A 21,339-nucleotide genomic window follows, 5' to 3' on the forward strand; every position below is an offset into this window, starting at 1 on the left:
CTCAATTCTTTCATCAATTCACATGATGATGATTTCTTTTGCCTCTTATTATGATCATGATGATGATCATGATGACCCTTTGAACCACCTTCTCCTAATTCATCTTCATCCTCATCAAAATAGTTCTCAGAATCGTCGTCATCGTCGTCGTCACCACTATCATCATTATGATCCTCTTCTTCACACCCTATTTTCAACTTAGAAGAAGAATGAAAGCATCTTTCTTCCTTTTCTTTCTCTCCTTGTTCATGTTGTAATTGAGATTGAGATGCATTATCACCACCATGGCCAAAACTATTATGATAAGCACACATTTCTCTAAAGAAAAGGTGCTTTGAATTCAGCAACTTTCTCACTTCTTCTTTGGCCTTTGGTGACAAGTGATCCATTGTTTCCAACAACTTTTGATTCTCAACAACCTTGCAAGCTGTTACTCTTCCAAGAACATCATTGACCCTCTTGTACCTCTTGTTCAGATCATTGAACTTGTCCTCACATTGTTGAGGTGAAACATAGAAACCTTTCTCCATCATTGCTCTTGACACTGATTTCCACTTCCCTTTCTTGTTCTGAAGAATCAACCCCCCTCCTTGCTTGTTCATCATCATCTTTTTCTTCCCATTTGGATCAGTACTTGTCTATGTTATATCATCATCACAAATACTATTATTATCTCAAAAATCATAAAATAAGCACAAATTAAATAACATTTATATAACATAATGAATATTTATAGTAGTTTTCTCATTAAGGATTTTGATTATGATAGTATGTTCAAATATTTTATAGTAAAAACTCAGGTGAAGTCGACTTTACGTAAAGTTGATATCTGAGAATTGTTAGATGAAAATTTAGTCAAATTAGTCAAATCATTTAACAGCTCTCAAATATCAACTTCACGTAAAATCAACTGCACCTGAGTTTTTACCGTATTTTATATGAGATGTGATATGTATTTGCATATCCATTCTGGACAATAACGTATTGCGTTACATGTAACTACGTCTCAAATAATAAATAAGATAAAATATAGAAGATAGTAGTGTTTGATGCATGTACCAACAAAATTGAAGTATATGTATATGATTAAGTACTCACTCCTGATGAACCACCACCACTACTGCCGCCGCCGCCGCCAACTTCATCACCAATGTAGTAAACAGCCATTATCAAGAGCCTAACCATGGTACTAGTCCATTTCATTCTCTGCCATGGTGAGATACTACTACTAATGTTCTTCATCTTGTTACTATTACTCTCATCAACATCTATATTATTGAATCCTTGTTCATCTTCATCACTTAGAGAACCTTGTTGGTGTTTGTTCTTGGATGAATTATTATTATTATCATAATTGATTTGTTGGTGATGAGAAGAAGAAGAAGAAGAACCAAACTGAACCATTTTGGGTTGGTTTCTATGTTGAAGATTTTGTTGTTGTTGTGAAGGGTTATTATTATTATTATTATTATTATTATTATGATCTAATCCTAAGAAACTAGAACCTATGACAGAGAACATGCCACTACCTAGTTCATTGTTGGATTCCATTTCATAAATCTTTTGTTGCTAACTCTAAAGAAAATTTTCAAAATGTGATGAGAATTTCAATTATTTATATCACATGTCCTTAATTATAGACTAATTAAGTGATTAACTCATAATAATACCTACTTAAGCTTAATTATATAATTCTAATCTCTATTAGGGCTAACAATGATCTGCATCAACAAAAACTAACACAAATTAAATTAACCTAAAACAAATAACAAGGAGAGTTCAATATATCCAAATCTAATTAAACAAATTGAATATATATAAATACACACAAATCCATAGGTCTAGTAATTAATTAAACTAAGGGCCTTTAATTTGGTGATTAGAAACTTAACTTACCGGTTAGTTAATCCAAGAGGACAAAAGGGTGTACTAATTAAGAAGAAACCAACAACTAACAACAACAAACATGAACTAATTAGTAGACATGTGAAATAGATAATTATATTATGGAAGAAGCAACGCTATGAAATATGGCAGAGAATTGAGATAATGGCTGCTACATGGATGGAAGTTGTGTTGATGTTATTAGAGACATACAATAATATTTATATATAAGGAGGGAGATAATATAATAGAGATAGAATAGATAAATAGTTACATGGTTTTAGAGAAAAAAATTTAATGCTGTGTAAACTTTGAGAAATCTTTAATTATTCATTTTTTTTGTATTTTATATCATTTTAAAAATTATGAATATAAATAAATTAATGTAAATCAAATATTAAATATTAAAGGTGTTTCTCATAATAATATGATTATGACTATTATTAAGCATAAACTATATATAAAGTGTGAACAAGTTGAACCAAATTAGAGCAACTTGTTTTGTTGGGTGGAAAGAGAGAGTAAGTGCCCATGGTTTTGTGGTTAGGGAGAGTGGTGAGATTTGGAATAATTGAAATTGGAAAGGAATGAATATAATGAGAGAACCCACAGATTTTGAAGAAAAATTAAAACTTCGGTGATGTTAAAAAGACAAAAAAAGTTGAAATTTATTTTATTTAATATTTATTGATTATTGTAATAATTAATGAATACTAAATAATAATAAAATAAGTTATAATTATTTTTTATTAATTTTTTTTGTTATTAAATATTTTTGTAAAATATTGAGAGAATATATATAATGCTAAGTGCTGTATTTCATAGCGCCAACAAGGATCCTTATTCTGTATACTGGCCTTTAATTTTTCTATCTATAGAATTAAATAACAAATTAACATTACTACTATACTATTTGCTACTATTGCTATGTGCTCTTTCCCCGTCTTCTAATTAAGGTGATAAACACTATTTTAAAAGGAACTATGACATATTTTATTGCTAATAAGAGTGATTAATTAATTATTTTATTTTCCAAAAAACTTTTTCAAGAGAAAATAATATAAATAGTTTACTATGTGTTCTATTCTCATTGATAAAAACCTACCAAAACCTTTATCATATAATTAAAAAATAATGAGGTGGATTNATACATATATACTAGTATATACATCCATCAATCTCTTCTTTTTCTACATATACATTACCTTGAATTACATTACATTTAATTATATTTGGCCCATGGTATATAGAATTTTAACTAAAAAAATATTGTTAACTAAAAATAACACAAATGTATATATTTTACAGACCGAAAAAAGAAAAAAAATATAAACCCTAAACCCCAAAATACATTACTTAACAAAAAAAAAAGCTAAAACATTATAATATCTAATAATATTCATACACCAAATATTCTTAACACTCGTATAAAAATATAATTATTATAATTAATTGAGTATTTATATTTTTTTAATTAACAAAATAATAAAAGAAATGTTAGATAATAATAATATTTACTATAAAAAGTGTGAGCATAACAAGATTATTATTTTGTTTTAGCAAAATAAAAACAATATTTAACTTCAAAGCTAAGAGATACATATATAAAGAAAAATAATTTAACTAATTGTAATAATTTAATAGTTAGAATCAAATTCTTCTAAAATAAAAAAATTAATAAAATAAAAAATAATAATTTAATTATTTTAAATTAAAATAATATTATTTTAATATAATAAAAATTACAAATCCAATAATAATTAACTTAAAGGTGACAGGATGGTCAACTATATATTGATGCATGGAGCCAAATTATTTTGTTTTCGGCAACTTGTTTAAGGTGTGGTCCCCTTTCAATGGTGGTATTACTGGTTATGACATTTCTCTCTTCCTCCTCTTTCCCATAAATGTTGTCTTTGATCGTTTTCACTTTACAAAATGTATAATAATAAGATTCCTATATCAAGTGGACAACTTGTTATTCAAGAACTGTTCTAATTGCTATTATATATAATGCATGCTAGTTCTTCGAAATTTGAATCTTCAACTAAAGTTATATATATGCATGCAAGGAAAGTAATTAACTGTGTGATACATTTAAGGTTTTATAATATAACTTCTAAATTAAATTAACATACAAAGTCCATGTCATCTGATTAGTAATAATATTTTCTTCCATTATTTTCATTACTTTTTAACTAGCTACCATGTGCAACTTGTTATAGCATTAGAGGAGTCACCCACATAAAAATATTTTAAATATTTTTTTTTAAATACGTTTTTTAATAATTAAAATTTAACTTATATAATCGATCAAATTATGTTATTTTTGTTAAAATCAGACCAAACAAATTGATTTGACTGAAAAATCGATAAATCAATAAATATTGAATCGATTTAAATTAATATTCTTTTTTTATAAAAATGGCTATAATACTCTTATTATAAAAAATGACTAAAATATTTTTATTATATATATTAATTTTGAAAATCCTAAATTCTAATTCAATTATGGCATAGAGAGAAGAGAAAGATTAGGATTTAGAATTTTAAAAAAATATAATAGAAATATTTTAAGTCATTTTCCATAATAAGGGTACTATAGTCATTTTTATAAAAATATTAATTTAAAATTGGTTCAAGATTTGGTTTATCGATTTTCGGTTAAATCGATTTATTTCGTCTAATTTTGACAAAAATAACACAAGTTTAATCAATTATATAAGTTAAATTTTAATTATTAAAAAAACATCTTTAAAAAAAGACGTTTTAAGCGTTTTTACGTGAATAGTTGCCTAACATCAATGATGATAAGTTTGGGTGCAAATTTATTTATTTATTTTTTACTTAATTAAATTTTGTTAAAGGTTTAAAATATAATTTCCATATTTCTCTAACACAGTCAATGTAGGTATTTTTTCTCCTCAAATTGTGGAAATTACAAAAAATAAATAAAAATAAATTTAACACAAAAATAATTTTAACTATATTATTTTAAAAAAAATGAGTTATACTATAGTATACTATGTATTTTATGAATTTACTTTTTAGCTTATATATGTATATTTATTTAACGTTTTATGAATTATTAGATTTAATTAATTAGTGAAATGATATAATATGTTTCCTCACATAATAACCTTTTAGTCTTGAAACATGCACTATATATACTAGTGTATCAATGGACACACTATATATTGATTTATTGTTTATTTTACTAAATGCATGTGTATAAAAATAATGAAAATGAAATTAGTTGAGATAAAAAGTGATTTATAACTTATAACCCATTGTGTGCCATATTTTGCAACACAATAGGAATCAATGGCATCTCCTTTACCTTCTTTTAATTTTGGGGCCGCTGAGTTAGTAAACGTTCTGTTCTTGAGTTATTTCTGAATGTTAATTAATTTCATCAATGTCAAACTATTTTTTTCTATCAGTTGCATATTTTTTGCTGGTATTGTGCTTTTGATTAATCATATTAAAAGACTTTCAACACATATAACTAATTTGAATAACCTGAAAATCTAGAAAATAAAAACTAAAGTAACATTTCACTGCGTATTAATAGGGATGAACTGTGTAACACCTTACAACATAAAATCTTATGCTTAAGTCATAAAATAGAGGTGACGAGGTATTACGACTTTTAAAAATAATATATATATACGTGTATAATAATTGAAATAATGTAATATACGAGGAGTCTTGAATAAAATGCTTAAGCAAAGTTGCGAAACGAAAAGTGCAACGCCCACGTAAACGAAACTTAAAAAGAATATATATATATATATAAAAAGAGTTGAGCACTAAAGATTACAGAATATCAAACTCTAAATTCAACTTGCGAAGCCAAGGTCGACCATCATATATACATATATACAACCCAAAATGTACCAAAGACAGAAAATTGATAGTCTGTTTTTCCAAAAGTCACTTCTAGAAGGCAAGCTACAAAATTTGTAGATTCGGAGAATCTATAAACATAAATACATAGTCTAAAACCTCAAAACACAGCATTTCAATATTTAGATCTTCGCTTGCATAATAAATCCAGACGCCTAACGAGGTGCCTCTCGACTTATATCTAAAAAATATAAATATCTGATATTCAAAACTAGAACTCCAATACATAAGATATAAGGTTTCGAAAAAGTTAGAGGCAATTCTAGAATTCCAATACTCAGATTCAAAACTTAAAATAATAAATGAACCATAAGTTAGGGTAAGTCATCTAAGGCATCTAGATTCTAACTCAACTCTAATCTTAATCCCTCAATTTTTGCCTTCCTTCAATCCTCTAAACTTCGGTGAAACCATACAGACAAAGACAAATAGAAGTAGAGTACAGTTAATGCAGAAAAAGTAAATTTTTTAACAAATTGGTTAGTTTGCTTTGTAGAGAATTTTGAGACAAACGCGTAACCACTAACAGCTCGTCAATTAGAGTGCTGAATTAAAAGATAAGTGGGATTGAAATTAGTGATCAAGGGTTTGTGACTTTCCCCTTGTTCTTCCCAAAGCAGTGGGAATCATAATTATTTAAGGCAAGGAAGCTGAAGCTCTTTGTGTTTTAATGAATTGGGTTGGGCCATGGCCCAGTACGAGTCTAGTTTATTCGGTTTCAGCTCGTTCGATTTAATTTTAGGTCAAAATCTTTAAAATTAGTATTAAAATTTATATTTTAATTATTTCTACTTTTCTAACTTATCAAATTTAATTTTTTAAATTTTTAAATAATAATTAATTTATTAGTTAATTATTTATTAACTTTCAACATTTTACAAACTGCAACACCTTCACACCAATATGGATAAGACTTTTTTATATAAATAAATAAGAGAAAAACTTTATTTATCAAATTACGCACTAGGAGAAATACTTATCGAAATACGCAGGGCCAACTCAGGGGAGCACCCGCGAAATAGAGTTGCACTCCAATCCGAGTCCGGCGGCCACGAAATGGGCATAACAGCAGCAGGAGGCATGCAGCTCCCCCACGTCGCTCCTGGCAAGCACGAAATGGGCACATCAGCCCTGGCACACACGAATTGGGTCACCTCAGGGGCAGCGACAGCGAATTAGCTCCATTATGCCAGCGACGTCCGCGAATTGGCATTCTGTCATTGGAATTTTGGTCTCTGGTATTAGACGATGAACCCTGGCCAGGATAGCTTGTTCTCTTCTTCCTGTGAATAGTACAGAAAAAACGTATTCTTGTCCACACCACTCTCACTTCCATGTTTTTGGGAACTTGATTCTTCAGTTTTCAGCCGCTTAGAAGCAAGAGTCACAATGAAACCATCTGCACTTGATCTTTCAGTCTTCATCTTGAGGACACTTCCACTCCTTTTCTCTAACAACCTTTCATCGGCCAATGTTTTATTGTTGGCTTGTGCATGGTTGTCAGAAAAGGAGGACGCTTCTTTTCTTCCCTTTAGCCGAAAGCTTAGATACATCTTGTCCATTCTCCATAGCCCTCATCCACTGCAAATCACTTAATGTGTCTGCATACACGACACTTTTTTCTTTTCTGCTTTCTAGTAACACTACCAACATTAAAAGATTTGGCTTGATCATCCTTATTTAGAGCAGAGTATACCCAATCTAAAACTTCATGCTCTTCTATGAGACGAGATCTATAATTCTCCCTTTGTCTCATCTCTTCATCCATTTTCTCAAACAGCCAAAATTCCTCATCAGATCGGGTTGTAAGGTAGTTAATTCCACATTCAAGCAGTTAATGTATAGCAAGACCTATGAAGCACAATACGAGATTGAAACAGTGGCACATGTTTGTTCCAAACTGAACACAAATGTGTGTTTCATATATGTGTTCATAGAATATGAAAGAACTATGATCCTAAGCCGCCAGCGTAATGGAGCCAATTCGCTGCCGCTGCCCCTGAGGTGGCCCAACTTGTGTGCGCCAGGATTGATGGGGCCCATTTCGTGCATGCCAGGAGCGATGTGGGGGAGCTGCATGCCTCCTGCTGCTGTCATGTCCATTTCGTGACCGCCGGACCTGGATTGAAGTGTAACTCTATTTCGCGGGTGCCTCTCCTGAGTTGGTCCTGCGTATTTCGGTAAGCATTTCTCCTCGTGCGTATTTTGGTAAATAAAATTTTTCTCTTATTTATTTATATAAAAAAGCGAATGAATAGAGTTGATTGGGAAGCACCGAATTGAATGGTATCAAAGCTACCAATTCCTAATTATTGGTACTAGTAGTTAATAATACCAATCTATAAGTGCGACATTACCTGAATGGGTTGAGTATAAGAGAGGAGCTCGTTGAACTGATAAATTACACAGTTGGTCCTTATACTTTTGTTAAAATTATAAATTAGTCCTACACATTAAAGTTTATAATTAGGTCCTTGTTCAAAATATTTTGTAATTAGGTCATCAATGACGTTTACCGTAAAAAAAAAATTGCACATTTACCACGATGTCCTCTTCTTCCTCTTTTTCTTTTTCTTCCTCCTCCTCTCTTCAACATTTTTATTCTTTTTCTTTCGTTACTACCGTGAGCCACCATCGCCAAAGCCCGCCCCCTTCTTCCATTATCTCTTTTCTTCACATCTTTTCCTCCCTTCTTTAATTTCCTCTACAAATCAACATAAAAATAATAGCTCAATTTATCACAATCATATAAACACAGCAACGAATCAACATATTATAATCCAATAACTGAATAGCTAAAAAAATTAAAAAAATTTATCTAATACTGTAAAGGCAGAACACAAGAGGAGTAAGGGAAGACGAATCAAGACAATGCAGAGACTGGCGAGGGAGAGTAGTAGCGACGCGAGCCCTGCTAGATGAGAGAAGTGAGACGAAGGAAGGAGGCGAGACGGGACTCGTGAGCACAGATGCAGTGGACAGAGGTGAGAGACAGAGAGCGCTGGGGGTGCTGTTTTAGAAAGTGAAAAAGTGAGAGTGAGAGAGTTCGGGAGGGTGGGGTAGATTCAAATAGTTTAAGGAGTTTTTAGTCATTTTCAAATAGTTAAATTATACAATTAGTCCATATATTTTCACTAAAATTACAAATTAGTTCGTACTGTCAAACACGTACAAGTCACATGTTTAAAATAGCAAATATATTGACGAATATTCTGTTAAATCAAACGTAATTTAAACAGTAGGGACTAAATTACAAAATTTAATTTTGTTTAAAGACCAATTACAAATTTTTAAAGTGTAGAAATCAATTTATAATTTCAATAAAAATATAGAGACTAACTATGTAATCTTACTATTTAAAAATGGAGAGAAAAATTAAATTAAAAAATTATAAATTGTTAGCCACGTCAAGTAGCCATAATAATTGACAGCATGGTAATAACTATGTCACATTAGCAGTTCGCTTGCTGACTCACATTGAAAATAAATTAAAGAACTTGTACGGAGTTTTAAGCTCAATCTAAAAGATTAAATTATTGCAATAAAAAATTCAAAAATAAAATTAATGCAAAACCTAATATGAAAAATCACTTAGTTAAATTAAACATAAAATTTTAAATTTAAAATAAAAAATACGGAAGATATTTATTGAATTATATGTATAATCAATCATAAATTTACTTATTATGAATTAATAATATGATTTTTTTATTTAAATTTTAGATATTTATTTTTGTATCACTTGATCTATCATATGTTATATTATTGATCCAGTGGTATAAATAAAAATGTGCACAAAAAAATTAATTATTATATATTTGTATATGATATATATATTATTAATTTATTTTTAATATATATTTTATATTTTAATATATAATTTCTATTGACTAATTTTTTTTGCTAAATGAGTTTTTGTTTTATTTTATTTTTTCTTCGATAAAATTCGGTTCCTCAGTTCAGCCAATTACTTTTGCTGTCAATGAGTTGTAACTCATAAACTCATACGGCAGTTGTCGTCTTTTTTTTTCTTATTGTAATAATAAAAAAAAACGCTCACTATTTTCGCTTTAAATACTCTTCCGGAAAAAAAAATCAACATTTTCCTTTCCACGTATTCCCGGAAAATCCACAATCGAAGGAATTAAATTAACACCAATAAAATAAAATAAAATAAAATAAAAATCTTTTCTCCCCCAACGCAAAAACGCAATACACATGACAACAAAAATTCCACTAACTACCCCAAAATCTTCTTCAAATCCTTAGAAAAAAAATCGCTCCTTTTTTCACCTCATTTTCCCCCTTTATTCTCGTAAACCATGACTTGAATCGACAAGAAGAAGAAGAAAAAGGAGGAGGAAGAAGTAAAAGGACAATTTTGCCCTTCAATCGGAAGAAGAAGCGATGGGGGCATCGCTATCGAACCTCGGTACGAACGGTTCGATGATCGGTCCAGGCCTCGGCGACATACCGGAGGGTTGCGTGGCGCGCGTGTTCCTCCACCTGTCGCCGCCGGAGATCTGCAACCTTGCACGACTCAACCGCGCATTTCGCGGCGCCGCCTCCGCCGATTCCGTTTGGCAGTCCAAGCTTCCATCTAACTATCACGATCTTCTCGATCTCGTGCCTCCCGAGAGGTACAAGAATCTCTCAAAAAAGGACATTTTTGCCCTCTTATCTCGCCCCGTGCCATTCGACGACGGCAATAAGGTGAGGGTTCCGTAATCAGGTTAGTTTCACTTCAATTTTGTAGTGGTTGTGCTGGCTAGGGTTCTTCTGAATTGTAAATTAGGTCATCATTGGTAGCAATAATTGGGGTTAGAGATAGTTTTTAGGATTTTTGTTGGTATGGCAGAGGATTTACCTGATTTGGTTTGATTGAATTTTAGGTGAAACATTGCTTTTTGTTTTTTGGAAGGTTCCAACTTCAAAGCCTTCTTAATTTGGTTAGGATACTCAATTATTCATCAAATTAGCAATGGTAGTAATAATTTGGATACAGTCCCTTTGTTAAGTGTTCATAAGGTTTTTGTTAGAGTAGATGCTTAAATTGGCCCTTCAAGTATGTGTAACATCAATTTGATTCTTCATTGTATATAATTGATGTTGATGAAGTAGGAAAGTTGAAGTTCTAACTATGTTGTGTGTCTTTGGAGGACTAATTTTGGGTCTACTTGCTATTTTGGAAGTGGATGTGTTTTGTGGTGTATTCACTGAGATTGAGGGGAGGGGGTTTTATTTATGTTTGGATTTTGAGTCAATTTTGAATATGATTTGTGGTGAGTACAAAGATAAGCTGATCTATGCATATACTTACAGGAAGTGTGGCTCGACAGGGTGACAGGAAGGGTTTGCATGGCAATTTCGGCAAAGGCAATGGCAATTACTGGAATTGACGACCGGAGATACTGGAATTGGATTCCTACCGAAGAATCTAGGTTAGATTAACAAATCTTTAATTTTGAGATTAGAAGCTTAAGACTGTTGTATAAGATTTTTGCTGTGATTTCTAAGACTGCATTTCATATTCATTGTAGTTTTAGTTTTCTTTTTTGTTGCTGAAATAATAGGATTGTTTGGTGGTTTGATTGTAAAGGGAATCATACGAAAATGATTTAGTAGTAGGATTGGTTGGTCTTATCTAAGTATTTACTGGTACTGCCATCGAATATCATTACAATTTAGGATGATTTGTCTGGTATAATGCAATTCAAATAAAAACAACTTTATCTTGTTTTTCCTGGCTCAGAACTTGTTGATGTGAAGTAGTGCTTAACAACTATAACAATGCTATATGAAATTGCTTTGATTGTGTTTTTGTCGAACTACTAGGCTTGTAGACTGTAGTTCATTTCACATATGTGCAATCTGTTTCTGGCATGCTACTAACATAACGGGTAGTCTCTGTGGCCTTCCCTGTTTTAAAAGCTTCATTGCTTAATCCTTGATTCAATGTTGAGTTTAAAATCAAAAGTAACTAAAGCAATTCATAGAACTGCTTAATGGGATGAAGCTGACTAATTATCATCCTTTTGGAGCCAAACCAAAATAAAATGGACTAGTGATCGTGAGTTTGCTCCTATGTTTGGGTTTTCCTCTGTTTTGTCCTAAAAGTTAACATAATTTCACAGACCACATTGACAGCCCTATTACAATATTATTATTTACTATAAGTAAATAATTCTTCATTTAAATTTTATTCTATTATACCTTTTTGTGATTACTAGGAAAACAAATGAAGACATTTTATAACTTTTAAGATTCATAATCCAACTCATTATAAAAGTTTGGACACTAATTTTCGACATACATATACATTCATTAATTTGGACAAGGACAGGATGGATATTTGCTGCTTTAGTTATTGTGACCTGGAATGATTCTTTTAAATCAAACTTGAGATGTTGATCAGATTTGTAGGGATTGACTGTATTTTACAACCTTATTGAACCACAATACTCTTACAGGATTGAATCAAATAGGAGGTTGGTTTTGGTTGGTTTTCACTACCTAGATTAGTTTATTGATAGCTGCAACTAATTCTCAATGCCACACTATACTTAAATTATGTCGGTTTACTTTTTGTGTGTGTTCCATTTTGCATTTATTTTTGTGCATTGCAGCATTCTTGCAAATTGTTATTTTGAAGCTGCTTTGTGTTCCTTTTGTTCTTATAATCTGTCAGCATTGTGTAACAGCTTAGACAATTTTCAGGTTCCAAATTGTAGCATATTTGCAGCAAATATGGTGGTTCGAAGTGGACGGGGAGGTAAAGTTTCCATTTCCTCCTGATATATACACACTCTCCTTTCGACTTCACCTTGGACGGTTTTCTAAAAGGCTCGGGCGGCGTGTAAGCAATTACGAACACACTCATGGTTGGGATATAAAACCTGTGAAATTCGAGTTATCCACTTCAGATGGTCAACACGCATCAGGCGAGTTCTGCTTGGACGAAACCGAGCTCGACGATGGATACGGCAACCATAAGCGTGGATACTGGGTAGATTACAAGGTGGGGGAGTTCATAGTCAGTGGATCAGAGCCTAAGACTGAGGTTAGATTCTCCATGAAACAAATTGATTGTACACATTCCAAAGGTGGCCTTTGTGTAGATTCTGTATTTATTATACCTAGTGATTTGAGAGAGCGTAAGAGAAGAGGCATTTTGAAATAGCCACACATGCAAATTAGGAAGTTTTTTGTTTAGTAATGTCAGACTCTGTTAGGGTCTAAAAGCTTATATATATACTTCTAAACAAAATTGAGGATTTGGAGAAAATAATCTTCTGCTGAGTTTTTTTTTTTTTTTCCCATTTAGTAGGTATCTATTCTCTATAGTCATGCAATTCATCATTTTTATGTATTTAGTTGTTTTCATATTCTATATATTTGTCAGATGATATATCAGAAAAAAGGAGAAAAAAAAAAACTCAAAAAAAGGTTTTGCACTTTTGCTTGCAGTGGCTGGTCTCTATTCCTTCTGAAACTTATTTGGGATGCAAGAGTAGATTTTTGTTATTAATGCCATCAATTAACTTATTTTTCAGTCAAATTGTGGTCAATGATAGCATATTTATGGCTGAACAACCTAATTCTGTGTTACTTAGGTGTAAAAAATAAAATTACTCAAACTCACATTAAAGTAATTTTATAGAAAGTTCTCAAGTAAATTTTCACCCTATGGCCCTATCTATCATATGTGAATATATTTAATAACATAAATAACCCAACAAAAAAGGAACAAAATAGTCTGAAGTATATATAAGTAATTTTTCCCCCATTTCTTTAAGTAGCAATTCTCAATTCCCAATCCATGATATAGCCTAACAGAATTGGATGAAATGAAATTAGGGTCAATTTGATGTTGGGTTCTTTATTCCAAGTTATGTAGCATGCTGTGAACCTTCCCTGTCACATTCTACTTTATATATACAACATTTCTAAAAATACATAGCCACACACAGAAGATAATTATAGGATTGCCATAAAAATGTGATGAATCACTGAGAAGTCCATTACTTCCATGCAAGTGAAAGTGATGCTGGGATTTTTTTTTTTCCCTTTCATACCAACTGTAGCAAAGGTGACATCATTCCTCTATATGCAACAGTGTGCTAAAAGAAATTCAGTGAAAACACTATTTAAACTGAGTGAACATTAATTGTTGATACTATTTGAATTTAATTAGTTTGTTAAATTGCCTGATCCAATCTGACTGGCATTATAAAAAAAAAACAATAAAAGATAAAAGCTAATAAATTTCTATGTGGATATATAAGTTTTTAACCATGGTTAACATTTATAGGTCCTTTTGATGAAGCCTATAGGTCTATAGAAGAGTTTGTGTTTCGCTTTTAAATAGTTAAAATCTTTAAGTAATTTAATTTTGGTTACTACTCACATGAAAAAACACGGCGTGAAAAATATTATAAATTATTAAATAATTTAACATATTCGATTAAACTGTTTAATATAACTTTTTTCATATATTAATATTCTCAAGACTCACTTATTCATCCAAAAGGTACTAATATTATATTGCATTATACAAACATTTAATTTGTGGAAAGCTATGTTACAATGTCTTGTACAAAAATAATCCACATCGTAGTGTCATCATATGAAAATATTAAAATAGCATTTTGTTTCATTTACTTTGCCTACTTTACAATATCTCAATTAGGATATTAGAAATTTAATTTCTAGAATACTCAATTTGATATATTTTATAAAAATTTAAAATAATTTTGAAGCATAACACAAACCTCATCTCTAGAGAAGTAATATAGGCATAATTAATCAAGCAGTGTTTGTTTATAATATCATCTTATTTTAAGGCAGATCAATGCAATTTATCCAAAACATTATAAAAGTAATAAAATGATGTAACGATTTAATTATAGATCTAATTATGAATGAATCAAAATAAAATATCACTTCTACTGTTTTTGATTGACACTAGTCTAATTTATCCATTCATACATGGTCCAAATCAGACAAATATATATATATATCTTGGTTAACCTAACTAGTCAGAGGGACCCCATTAATGTTTTTAAGGAAAAATCAAAATTATTCATTTGCATGGAACTTCTTTATAAAAATAAAATAAGATAAAAACTAAAAATAAAAATATGCAAAAGCTAATACATTCAATTCAATGATGAATAGGGTTTGGTAAAACCAGGAAGAAAAGAACTAAATTGTGTGATGGTTGGGAGACAAGGGAAAAGGAAAAGACAACAGTACGTTCAAACATTATAAAACATATTTCTTTCGTTTTAAATTAATTACCTTTTTCTACTTTTTTATTTTAAAATAATTATTATTTTCATATTTTAATAATCTATTAATTAATTATACAGAAAATATATAGCAATAAATAAAGGAAAAGTCTAGGGAGCCAGCAGTTTTATTGAATTTTGGCCAGCATGTAACCAGCAAGGGAAGGTGAGCCATTGGATGAAATCTCATACCAATCTCACACCATCAAATCATCATTGATGGCTAGTTGATGGCTAACAATCACAAAAATTGCTGGCCCCCTAGTATTACTCATAAATAAAATATAATTTTTCATTTTCTCTCAAATTTTTAAATCCTTAATAAAATTTAATGATTATTTTAGTAATTATACATAATTTTAGAAAAATTAATTTGAAACGAATAGAGTAGGTTTTTACTATATGTGGAACAGCTTCTACTATGCTTTTCCGGCGGTAGTTTCGTTCAATTAATGAATCTCTCTATCTTTTTTAACTCTATATTAATGTTGCACATTAATTACTACGATGAAATCTCAAGTTTTACCATCATTAGCACATGGTATTTGTGTAACTAGACGTACTAAAATTACTAATTGTACATTTTTTTAGTTAGATTTTAAATTTAATTAAACATATTAAATTATTTAATAATTTTCACTTTCCGATTTTATATAAAACAATTATATATATATGTAAGGGTGAAAATTCAGGTGCAGTCGACTTCACGTGAAGTTGATAACCAAGAGTCGTTAGATTATTTGATTGATTTGATTAAATTTTTATTTAACGACTCTCAGCTATCAATTTTACATGAAATCGACTGCAAATTAATTTAATAGTTAATTTTTAATGTATATATATATATATAATACGATTAAACATGATATGCAAGATTTAAGCAAAGATATTGATTCAAATGATAAATATCTCATTTTTTTAGTTAGATTTTTAATTTAATTAAATATATTAAATTATTTAATAATTTTCACTTATCGATTTTATATAAAAACAATTCTATATATGTAAATGACCACTTTTTTTTATACCTATTGATCGAACTACTATAACAAATTAATTAATTAATTGGTCCATAGATTTAATTTGTAGCATGCATATTCTGTTTCTCTCTATCTCTCTAAGTGCTTGCTCATAGTAATATAACAATAGACATAGATTTATTAGCTTCATAAATTTTGTTAGTAAATAATTAATAACATAAGATATAGTTATATGAAAAAGAAAAAGTGAAAAATCAAGTACAGTTGAATTCACGTGAAGTTGATAGCTGAGAGTCGTAAGATGAAAATTTAGTCAAATCAGTCAAACCATCTAACGGCTCTTACTTATCAACTTTACGTGAAGTCGACTGCTCCTGAATTTTCACTAAAAAAAATGGAAGTACCAACAAGGGTTCGGCGCCGTTTGCGTAGAGTCACACGTAGTTGTTTATTTCCGCAGCCTTCGCCTGTGTTTTTCACAGCCAAATGCATGCATATGTTAGGTAGGGTTAGGGTAGTTTTAATTTTTACAACTTTCACTCTCTTAGTGAAAACATTTTACTACATACTCCATATAGTATACTCTAACAATGCAATCAAATCCTCTGACGTGACGAAATACTATACATACATATTTATGTACTATAATATAAAATAAATTATTCTTTAATAAAGGCAAAATTTTAGACATTATTTTATATATAGTTTAATAATAATATAAAAAGTAGTTAAGAGTTGTTGTAAATAGATTAAATTATTCTTTATTCATGTACTTTTTTAATTTATAATTAAAATTCTACATTTTAAGAGTTTTTAATTAGATTTTTATATTAATTTTAAATTTATAATTAGATTGTTTTTAACCGTAAATATTATGAAAGCAGATATGCATCAGTATATTCTGTTAAATTAAATGTTTTTTGAATGGTAAAAATGTAATTATAAATTTAAAATTAGTGTAAAGACTTAATTAAAAATATAAGAATATAATTATAAATTTGATAAAGTTATAAGGGGATAATAACCGAGTAATTTAACCTTGTAAATATTTTGTAATTTTAATAAATGGTTTAAGATTGGGAGCATGTTTTCATTAAAATTTGAGTATGTATATGTATATGAATTTATAGATATTTTAATCTCATTATCTATGTAATTATATTTATTTGCTTCCACACTGAAATAAAAATTATATAAAACTTAATATTGTATATTTTGGCAAAAAATTTTCGAATTCATCAATCATCATAATCATATATATGTCTTATTACTAACTAAATTTTGGTAAAGTTTTTTGCTCTTTATAGCATTGTTGTTAATAAAATTGAAACCTACAAATAAAAAAAAAAAACCCTTTGTTAAATTTTTCGTCTAAACTAATGTTAAGTTATAACTTATAAGCTTATAGATATATATGTTCAAATGTATAATAAAATCTTATTTATAAAAATGTTTAATTATTCTGTCGATTCCTATAATTTTATTGAATTTTCAATTAGGTTCCTATACTTTTTTTTCTTTTCGATTGAGTCCCTATACCATATCAGATTTTGTAATTAAGTCTCTATTGTGACAAAAACAATGGAATTAATATAATATTCTGTTAAACAAACCAAATATACCTAACACTTTACTGAATATTCTGTATAGTTTAACAAAATATTTCATTAATTTCAATGTTTTTGCCACGGTAGCGACTTACTTACAAAATCTGATATAGTATAGGGACCTAATTAAAAAGAAAAAAAGTATAAGAACCTAATTAAAAATTCAATAAAATTACAGAAAGTGAGAAAATAATTAAATCTTATAAAAATTATATATACTAATGCTCAACTAATTAAATTTTACCATAATATAATATTATATATATTGATGAACATGATCACAACCCATGAGAAGTACGTAGTAGTAACTAGTAACTGAGAACCGCATCCAAACTCAGATCTGTGTTAAATTGATGACGTGATGAGTATCATAGTTATCTTTTAAAATAAAAAATAAAAAATATAAAAAATTAAAGATGGAAACTCAGGTGTAGTCAACTTTATAGATGATTTGACTGATTTGACTCAATTTTCATCTAACAGTTCTCAACTATCAACTTTACATGAAGTCAACTGCATCTGAATTTCCATCAAAATTATTTAATTTTGAGAGCAGAGAGAAGTAACCCCTTTAAATTTGTTGTATGTTAGGTGTTTCAAATCTCCCCGGCATGCACACTGCAAACGTTGCACCAAAATTAAATTTATGTTGCTTCTTTATTAAATTAGGTCATCATATTCATATCTATCTTAGCTTCTTATATTGAATAAATATTGATGATGATATATATGAGGTTGAGGACCACTGCTACCTACTACTGCTATTACCACTACTTTAATTTTTTGTTTTAATTAATTAAGAGGCTTACTTATTAGTTTTTCTATGGCTACATACTCTATACCCTATATCTAAAATTTAATTAGTAATTAATTATAGTCCTTCATTGCAGTTATCCTAAGTTGAGGTTTTGAGCTATGATTACAAATTCCGTAGTATTCTTAAATAACTGACTCTTTTTTTATGGCTTTTCACATGGAAACTATGAATTACTATTTGGTTTATATATATTTACTACCATGCATGTAGCTTAGCTTCTTCAAATTCACAATTCATTAATTAATCAATTTGGGTTGGTCGAGTGGTCAATTCACTCGTTCGATTAAACAATTATCGAAAAATCAAATCTCATATTGTGCATTCAGCAATTCATTAATCAACGGCAAATTCTTAAATGAAACTTTAATCCGTGACAATCGGATTAGGGGATATAAATAATATGAACAATGATTTACATCCCAATTCCACTAAACATGAATATAATATCTTAGTTATTTTAAAATTAAAATTAATTTTTTTTAATTTATTGTTTAGATTATTAAAAAAAAAAAACATTGTTTCTCTATACTTTCTTCTTAATTAATTACACCCTCCGTTTCATAATAATTGTCGCTTTTAATTTATCATCTAAATACATTAATTTTTTAATGAATCAACAAAAATGAAAAACAACAGTTATTAATTTATTATAAAACGAAAGAAGTAGTAATTAGATTTTATTATTAAATTAAAAATTATTTATGCATCTATATATATTCACTAAGCCAGAAGCGATAGATAACGGTGACTATATATAAATAGAAGGATTGCGATGATTTCAATAGCATTTTAAATTTCATTTTGTAAAAATTATTGATAAAATAATTTATGATTAAAAAAAAAATAAAAGTTCAATATTGAAAGAAAAAAAAAGATAACATGAAAAATTTAGAGAAAATATTTAATATGGAACCAAAACGTGAAATTTTTAAGTGTATATATTTTATGTGTATATTTTAACTGTGCTTGAAAAACGTGTACTTAATTTAACTGTTAACATTACATAAAAGGGTACTTTCTACAAACAATTGAAACAGCTTGCTCGTTATTATTCATTCTCACATGCATCATCTGCTTCAACAAATGCTCAGAAAATTACATTAATTCTTCCATTGACCTTCATCTGCATGATATTGATAGGTTAAACATCATGGTAAAAGGAGCCAAAACTAGTCGTTTTTATTTTATTCAAAAGGTAAGCTTTTCTGACACTAAAATTGCACACCTATTAGTCTATTACCTAAATAGATAAGAAGAATTTTAAGTGTAACAGGTATATCCGTATTTCAATAAATTTAATCGTTGATCTTAATTATAAAATATATATATAATATATATAATTAAGATTTTGTGATAAAAATATTGAAATTAGTAGAATATTTTATTAAACAAAATAGAATATTTAATTAAGTGTTACATGTATTCATTTTGTTTAACAAAATATTCTGTTAATTTTAACGTTTTTTTTACGATAAGAACTTAATTACAAAATCTAATATGGTGTAAGAATCCAATTAAAAAATATAAAGAACTGATTAAAATTTCACTAAAATTATACGGGCCGATAGAATAACTAAACTTAATTTTTTGGTTAATAAATTGTATAAAAGAATCTGTAATTTTAATTTTAAAAATTAAGGAACTCCTATAAAAAGATAAAATACATTTTATTATTAATTCATTTATGTGTTTATAATGGTTAGAAAATAATAAATAGCATTTTTGATAGAATATATCCCAACATATATATTATAATTATTATTGTATAATTATTCCTCTGATCAATCTAAATCTAAAAATGCTTAAACCGTTTGTGGATAAAATTTCTGGATTTAGAACATTCATCTCTCTTTTTCATAAGCATAAAAGACAATATATGCTACAAAAAAAAAATGGTACAGAAAAATTTCTTACTCCTCTTTGAGTCTTAATGGAGTAATTACATTAATTAACTGCACTCTACTGATCAATACTCAGTCTTCCAATCTGAATTTTTTTCAGATAGTTTGGCCTTATCGTTATGCCAAAATTAATGGCCTATGATGACCACTCTTACTACTAATAATAATAAGTACTTGTGTGTAGTGTTGTTATCATGGTACATGAATAAAGAAAATAAATTAAAATAAAAAATACTTTAAATGATGCACAAGTAGAACTTGGATTCTGCAATGACCTTTGTCTCATCTATCTCTTTCACTATTTTGGCTCAAAGACTCTTTTTTCTCTTATTTTTTTTCAACTTTTTCAACCCCTCTCTCTATCACTTTTATTTCTTATTTTTTAATTTTTTTTTTCTGCTACCAAGGTGCAAAGAAACACATAGTCCAATCTGTCAAATGTCAAGTGCAACACCATAATCATCACTTGCCTTTGCATGCATCTATCTATGTTTTAGAATATAAAATTATTTTTTAAAATAGCTATATAATATTTTAGGAAAAATTTCAAGTGTATCGAAAACTAGTGTTCCAGTTATTTTAACTGTTGATTTCAATTAATATATATTATATATATTTTTTATAATTTAGATAAACGGTTAAAACAACTGGAATACCAATGTTTTCAGTACACTTGAAATTCTTCTAATATTTTAACAAATTTTACTTATGTCACTCATATATATATAATTAAAAACTATCACATAAATTATTTTCATAACTTTAAATATCATCATTTTAGTAGTTATATAAATAAAATAATTTAATTAAATGGTGATATAAATAGTTAGAAATAAAAGATTAAACTGAGAAAATGATGGGGTATTATTCAGAATGTATCCAAATTATTTAAAATGATACAATATAAAAAAATATTTATATAAATGCTAAAAAAATAAAAAAATAAAAATA

The 21,339-nt window shown here is 28.7% G+C and overlaps 2 protein-coding genes and 1 pseudogene across 2 annotated transcripts in view; 1 reads left to right on the forward strand and 2 right to left on the reverse strand.

Annotated features, from left to right (window-relative positions):
• LOC107476333 (uncharacterized) overlaps positions 1–2,056 on the reverse strand; it is a 2,518-nt gene extending 462 nt beyond the window's left edge. The window contains exons 1-2 of the mRNA XM_052257988.1: positions 1,141–2,056; positions 9–638 (exon numbers count right to left, since the gene is read on the reverse strand). Of these exons, the coding sequence (XP_052113948.1) occupies positions 9–638; positions 1,141–1,551 (1,041 nt within the window). The 5' untranslated portion in view covers positions 1,552–2,056. The remainder of the gene's footprint in view (positions 1–8; positions 639–1,140) is intronic.
• Positions 2,057–6,943: 4,887 nt separating this feature from the next.
• On the reverse strand, positions 6,944–7,618 carry LOC107476335 (probable ATP-dependent DNA helicase CHR12; annotated as a pseudogene).
• Positions 7,619–9,978: 2,360 nt separating this feature from the next.
• On the forward strand, positions 9,979–13,141 carry LOC107476230 (F-box protein PP2-A15). Its single transcript, XM_016096005.3, has 3 exons — positions 9,979–10,506; positions 11,116–11,234; positions 12,511–13,141. The coding sequence occupies exons 1-3, from the start codon at positions 10,201–10,203 to the stop codon at positions 12,971–12,973; spliced, it is 888 nt and encodes a 295-aa protein (XP_015951491.1). The 5' UTR covers positions 9,979–10,200; the 3' UTR covers positions 12,974–13,141.
• The last annotated feature ends 8,198 nt before the right edge of the window (positions 13,142–21,339 follow it).

Source organism: Arachis duranensis, chromosome 2, assembly GCF_000817695.3.
Source record: "Arachis duranensis cultivar V14167 chromosome 2, aradu.V14167.gnm2.J7QH, whole genome shotgun sequence".
Classification (NCBI taxonomy): Eukaryota; Viridiplantae; Streptophyta; class Magnoliopsida; order Fabales; family Fabaceae; genus Arachis; species Arachis duranensis.